The 6159-nt window shown below is 51.3% G+C and overlaps 3 protein-coding genes across 3 annotated transcripts; 2 read left to right on the forward strand and 1 right to left on the reverse strand.

Moving 5' to 3' along the window:
* Positions 1–1743: 1743 nt before the first annotated feature.
* Positions 1744–3090, forward strand: MAA_10014 (uncharacterized protein; the record flags this gene model as incomplete). The annotated part of the gene is made up of 1 exon (XM_007828012.1): positions 1744–3090. One exon carries the CDS (start codon positions 1744–1746, stop codon positions 3088–3090), a length of 1347 nt encoding a protein of 448 aa, XP_007826203.1.
* Positions 3091–3620: 530 nt separating this feature from the next.
* Positions 3621–3944, reverse strand: MAA_10015 (uncharacterized protein; the record flags this gene model as incomplete). The annotated part of the gene is made up of 1 exon (XM_007828013.1): positions 3621–3944. One exon carries the CDS (start codon positions 3942–3944, stop codon positions 3621–3623), a length of 324 nt encoding a protein of 107 aa, XP_007826204.1.
* Positions 3945–4480: 536 nt separating this feature from the next.
* Positions 4481–5801, forward strand: MAA_10016 (FAD dependent oxidoreductase; the record flags this gene model as incomplete). Its single annotated transcript, XM_007828014.1, has 5 exons — positions 4481–4515; positions 4584–4703; positions 4766–4964; positions 5021–5424; positions 5489–5801. 5 exons carry the CDS (start codon positions 4481–4483, stop codon positions 5799–5801), a joined length of 1071 nt encoding a protein of 356 aa, XP_007826205.1.
* Positions 5802–6159: the final 358 nt, after the last annotated feature.

Consider the following 6159-nt stretch of genomic DNA (forward strand, 5'->3'; position numbering starts at 1 on the left):
ACCTGTATTTTGCCTCGCAATTCAGCGACATGGATTGTGCAGACGCATGGGGCGTCATCTTTCCTGTGGCCGCCGCAACTGTGCAGGTCCAGCCAGCACTTGAGCTGAAAAAGAAAAGAAGCCGCGTGCGGCCGACTCTCAAGCTGCCAGCAGGTTTTAATTGGTTGCCGCAGACCAAATTGACACGAGGATGTCTTGTTGGGAGAGTCTGCAGTGTCCGGTGGGCGCGCATTCCGGTAGATGGCAGACGGCAGATGAAGAGGATTCGAGGGGCACGATGCGGGGAGCAAACGGGTTGTGGGCGGCAGATACGAGGACGGGAAGGAGCCAGGGAGGGGTGCCAATTCAGGTGGTGGAAGGTGCAGCCCACCACTTTCCGTCGCTGTTCTTTTCGATCAATTCCATGTCCGCATTTCCCTCGCTTGGCGCACCCTTCCTTGCCGCTTGCCGCTTTATAGCAAGGCGTCGTAATACCAGACAATGGCGACACCTTCCCACACATTGCAGAAAGATGCCACACCAAATTCTACTAGCTGAAAGAGAACACCGTGACCTATTTTACCTTGTCCTACAGAGTTGAATCCTTCATCTTATCGCAAAGAGTATCCAACTCTCTAGAATAAGGTAAACTAAGATATGGTGTTTATTTAGAGCTAGTGGATTTTTGGCGTGTTTCGTTTTACCGTTTTCTCTACTTCTGCTATAAAGTATTTTCTTCTACCAAACGTAGATAATTCTCCATTTTTACCTAACAAGGACATATTAATAAAAAAATCATATCGTTCAACGCCAAGGTATAGCTCTTACTCTAAAGTCTAACCTGCGCAAGCTTGTAGAGATGAACTTATCCGCAGCGTGACTGTCCACAAGACGCACAAACCTTTGTCTCACTTGCAGGGCAAAGTCGAAAAATGTGTGCTACGTATGTACTAGTCGGAAGAAGACAAAGGACACGTCGGTACACAACTGAACAGCAGTGCGCGGATTCCTGATACATCACGGTGCCAGGGGCGTATTGTCGGAGGTTTTGCCTCACAATCCGCTGCCACCGCCTCCCAGATCCCACGCATACCTCTTCTCTTAGAGAAAGGGCTGCCTTCCATCTCGGCCGCTACCAGAGCCTCAACCCGATTCTCTTCTGCCTTGCTTCCAATCTAAATACGCCATCATCTCCTCCTTGGTCCAATCTCTAGAGCCTTCCTGCATTATACATTAGTAGGACCGACTTGACTACTGCGAAATGCTGCACACAAGCAGGATTATTCCTGGAAAGTGGGTTATAGCTATAGCTGCTCCCACCCGCTAGCACGTATGTCTTTAAGAGTCCAGTCGAGGACATCGGACCTTGTGGGGCAGAGGGCCCACTAATTTACATCTTGGGCAGCCGAAGAGTTTTCGTGAGTCAGGGTCCCTGACTCAGGGTTACATGTAAGATTATTATCTTATGCCACCTAACTAGTGGGCTTATTATCCATTAGTATCAGGTCATCGGGGACCGATATTCATGCGAAATAACCCCCAATAGCAAAATGTTTCTTGGCTGGTGCCTGAGGCACTTGTCTTGTCAATACATAGTCTGGTATAAGTAACCGTAATAGCTAGGCTGCTTAGTTTTCCTTCTATTAATCAACCACTCTTTATTACTTTATTTTTTTTTACCACAACGACATAAAAAAAACAACCTAAGCAGGCTATTCAATTCACATCTCGGCAACTATTGGCCTGTTTGCTTTATATCTTAAGATGAAGCACCTTGGTTTACTGCTCATGATACCGGGCATCTTCGGCCAGGTTACAATTCCTGTTAGCGATGTTGAACCACAACTATTAGAGCCAGCTAGTGAGATCTCGGCTCTTGACTTCTTTAAACAAAATTGCCCGCAAGAAGTACCGCCTAAGAAGGAGTACTCCTTCTTCGACGACGACGATTCGCCGCCTCCTAAGCTCTATTTGCTATCCTCTTCTTACTCGCAGTCTACTGACGCTAATAAGTCCAACGAGCAAGTCCTTGGAAACATGTACCCTTCCTCTAGCAGTTTTGTCCACGGCGCTATGCAAGCCTGGGCGCGTCATCAAAACCTGGTCCTTCGTCCTGATATAGTCTGGTTCGAAATCCTAGCTCAACTAAACTTTTACATGAATCGCCATGCCAACGACCCAGAAATTCGCAAGCTATTTGTTAACTTTGACGGCAAGAAGCAAATTACTATAGATGCAGACGGCGTTGAAACAGATGATATGCCTACTACATTTGTAGCCGGAATGCAACAATTAATCAACCCGAATGTGATATGGCTACAAGACTGGATTACACCGGGATTTACAACTAGTACGCGAAACGACAATATAACAGCTGCTATATTAACAATGGGAATTATGCAGCACTACTTTGAGTATCTGGATGGAATTACATGCGGGATACCGTCTGTTACCCTACTTGGAACTCGAAGCGACTGGAATAAACTCTATAAAAAATTGGATCATTTGGCAGACTTTGGAACTGAGCCAGCGCAATTTGCCTCTAATTTAAAGCCTATTATTAAAAAGTTTATACAGACCTGGGACGAGTCAGATAGCCCAGAGGTAAAGGCATTCTGGAATCAAATTGTCACAAAAACCCAGGACGGAGGAGGCTGCGATGGTAGCGGTGCAATTGTTTCTGGCTGGATTACAGGGTTTATCCATTGGACATCGGAAGGCGCGCTTTACAGCCCCGACTCCTTAGGCTTGCCAGACGTGGATCCTAACAAAGTTGTGCGACTTGATGGTATAGAATACAATCAAGTACCGTTGAGCTTGATCCCAGTTTCATACGCCACAGCACCTATCCAATCTGACTTCCGTTTTCCGTTTGGACAGGATTCTACACAATTATTTGCGCTGGCAGGAAATATCGGAATTAAGAGGACTATATCAAGCCCCATAGTAGAGGGTGGTAATCCGCAAGTATTGGCAGAACCACTGAGTTCATGGTTCATCTATAGAAGAACTGAACTTGGCTCGAGGGACGAGGCTTTGCCCAATCCTGGTCTTGATGGCTTTGACGATCTTACAGGGGTTGGGCAGTGCTCTTATAATCAAACAATTTAAGGGTTGCTTGTCTGGGTTTGGTGGCAAAACTGTAGTTGGCTATTTAAAATAGTATCTTGTAACGTACTTTCTACTACCCAGACAAGTAAGGCTGCGGAAGCTGAGATGATTGAGGAAGATGTCAAGTACTATTTTAGCTACTACCTCAGATTAACACGTAGGCACTTACAATGTTGCCCTGTGGCACAGCTAGTTAAATTCCAACACGTATAGACCAACCTGTTCACCAGCAAACACTGAGTAGCTTGGAGCACGACAAGTAGACGATTGGAAAACTTTGAGAATTTGGCAGATCTTGACAGTCTGGCAATAGCTATGATTTATGTTTCAACATCGTCTGGCGAGCACGTAAATACTCGATAAAGTATATGCTCCCAGGAAAAATCCCCAATCTTGGGCTCACCCGCGTCAGAACCAACATCTAGGTAGATGCGAACCGAAATACCATCCCCCGACTCCCTTTTAGAAACAACATTCGATAGAGCTTCCCAAGCGCGCTCCGTGCACGTGCTGGCGACATTTGCAGGCATTTACTTTGACGTCGTCTTTTGCTTATGCCCACCGGGGGAGGGCTTCGCTTTCCGCACGCCAGCGGGCTTGCTCTGGCCGTCGACCGTCTTGGGCGCGTGAAGGGGGTCGACGGGCGACCGGTCGGCGCTGACGTCCTCCTCCGACTCTGTGGGCTGCGGTTTGTGGCTCTGCGAAGACGACGCCGCCGCGGCTGCCTTCTTCTTGGGCATGCCCGGCGATGCGCTCATCGAGAAGGGCCGCGTCGCCGCGAGCGGCACCAGTCGTGTGCATGCGGCGGCGGCGCGCAGCGGGATTTGAGCCGTGGCAAGTTTCGTGGACGACATTTTTGTTGCGTTGTGCAAGATGGCATCTGTCTGCACGTCAAGGGAAGAGCCAAGTTCGTTTGAGAGAAGCCGATGAGGGGTTCAGGCATCTATCTCCATGGCATGATGCCGATGCTGCCGTGGCAAAAGGCGGGAGCGCTATGCCCGATCCGGGTCGCGCCAGACAAAGTATAATCCAAATACCAGAGCAACCAATTCGCTGAGGTGGAGGGACTTTTTCTATGCTCTTTACTTGCCGGAGCATCGCCAAGGTGACAAATCTCTGCCGTGGCCTAATCCGATAATACACCGTGGCTTTGTATTGGAAAGTCGCAATTTGTATGCAATCCCCTTGTGATGACGCACAACATGATCCGGTTACGGCTTCGGATGGAGTGGTGGGGATGCTGGGGAAGCGCCGCAGAAAGCGGAGTTGGTCCCCGGCTCCCCGGTGTCGGCACGAGGCCAGTATCGGCATAACCACCATCTCGAGTGCTTGTTACAAAGGTCAATTCCTTCGAAATCATCACTCATTTACCTACTTTCATCCCATCGCAATGGCGGCGTCTTCCGATTCAATCGTAATTGTGGGGTGAGCCCGAGATCCAGTTCTCTTGCCGCGTGTGATGCTCCATCAGATAGATGCTCATGTTTTCCCAGCGCGGGCATTATTGGACTCGATGTCGCCCTGGTCCTTGGCAAGCGCGGGTTAGGCCAATGCATCACCATTGTTGCCGAACACCTCCCGGGCGATACTTCGCCATCCTACACCTCGCCGTGGTATGATGCTCTGTCCTTGCCAAACCAACATCAGTCCCGACTCCTGACCTGTCCCGCTCCAGGGCCGGCTGTAACTTCTCCGGTATATCGGGGAGCGACGCCAACGCGCTGCGATGGGACAAACTGGGCTACGCTCATCTCACCGGCCTCGCCGCTCACCATCCCACCGAGTCGTTTGTGTCCTGCACCCAATCCATAGAGTACTGGGACGCCAACGCACCCCGGGACAAGATCAAATCCATCTCGGAATATATCAAGGACGTAGGCTTCTCCTCCCCCATTCAACAGGCAAAACACAGTCGCTCATCTCGCGCAAGTTCACCATCATCCCCCAACAAGAACTACCCCCCGGCGTCGAATACGGCGTGTCCTGCACATCCGTCACCGTCAACGCGCCCAAACACCTCACATACCTCTACAACCTGCTCAAAGACCACTACGGCGTCCGCTTCCTCCGCCAGAAGCTGCCCAGCATCCAGGCAGCCTACGCCAGCCCCCGGACCCAAATCGTATTCAACTGCACCGGCAACGCGGCCAGGACGCTGCCCGGCGTACAAGACGCCAAGTGCTTCCCGACCCGCGGCCAGGTCGTTCTCGCACGAGCCCCCACGATGCGCAAGAATGTGATGCGCCACGGCCGGGACTACGAGACGTACATTATCCCGCGGCCGCAGTCCAACGGCAACGTCATCCTGGGCGGCTTCATGCAAAAGGGCAACAAGTAAGTCGGCTTCACAATCTTGACGTGCACGCGCCAAGTGTCTGATTCTCTTCACCACCCGCAGCGACCCGTCTACATATGGCCACGAAACAGACTCGATTCTAAGCCGCACAAAGGGTCTCTGTCCGCGGGAGCTGCGCGACGGACCGTGCGAGGTGCTGGCTGTGTTTGCGGGCGCCCGGCCCTCACGCGAGGGCGGAGCGAGGATCGAGCGCGAGAGCATCTTTGTTGGCGGATCTGAACGCCTCCTGGTGCACAACTATGGCGCTGGCGGGACTGGGTTCCAGGCTGGCTATGGCATGGCGCTTGATGCCGTTGCCTGCGTCGACAACGCGCTGCGGGAGCTGGGGCAGCTGGTGAACGGGGCCAAATTGTAACTTGGGCGCTGGTGATGGTGTTGCTGCGCAGTTGCAAACGCGCGATGTCCTTCTGGGGGCATGTATCTGGAAGGACGAGTCAATAGATGACGAGTGGCGAGGAAGGGACATGGCCGGATATTTTGTTCATTAGTACAGCAGCAGTGATGGGCCTGGTATACACTTTACGCTTCCCGCGTCCAACAGAGCTTTGTGCCTGCGAATTTTGTGTAATGGGCGGCCGGCTTATCCCGGCCGGTGAAGCAACTTGTTAGTTACGGTGGCCTCTATTGTCGCAAAGAATAGAATAAATGGCGTGCTATTGTATGAGAATAGTCAGTGTGTGTCTCGTCTAATCCCCCCCAAGCGCGCAGAGTTG

Source organism: Metarhizium robertsii (genome assembly GCF_000187425.2).
Source record: "Metarhizium robertsii ARSEF 23 chromosome Unknown MAA_Scf_4, whole genome shotgun sequence".
In the NCBI taxonomy this organism is placed as follows: domain Eukaryota; kingdom Fungi; phylum Ascomycota; class Sordariomycetes; order Hypocreales; family Clavicipitaceae; genus Metarhizium; species Metarhizium robertsii.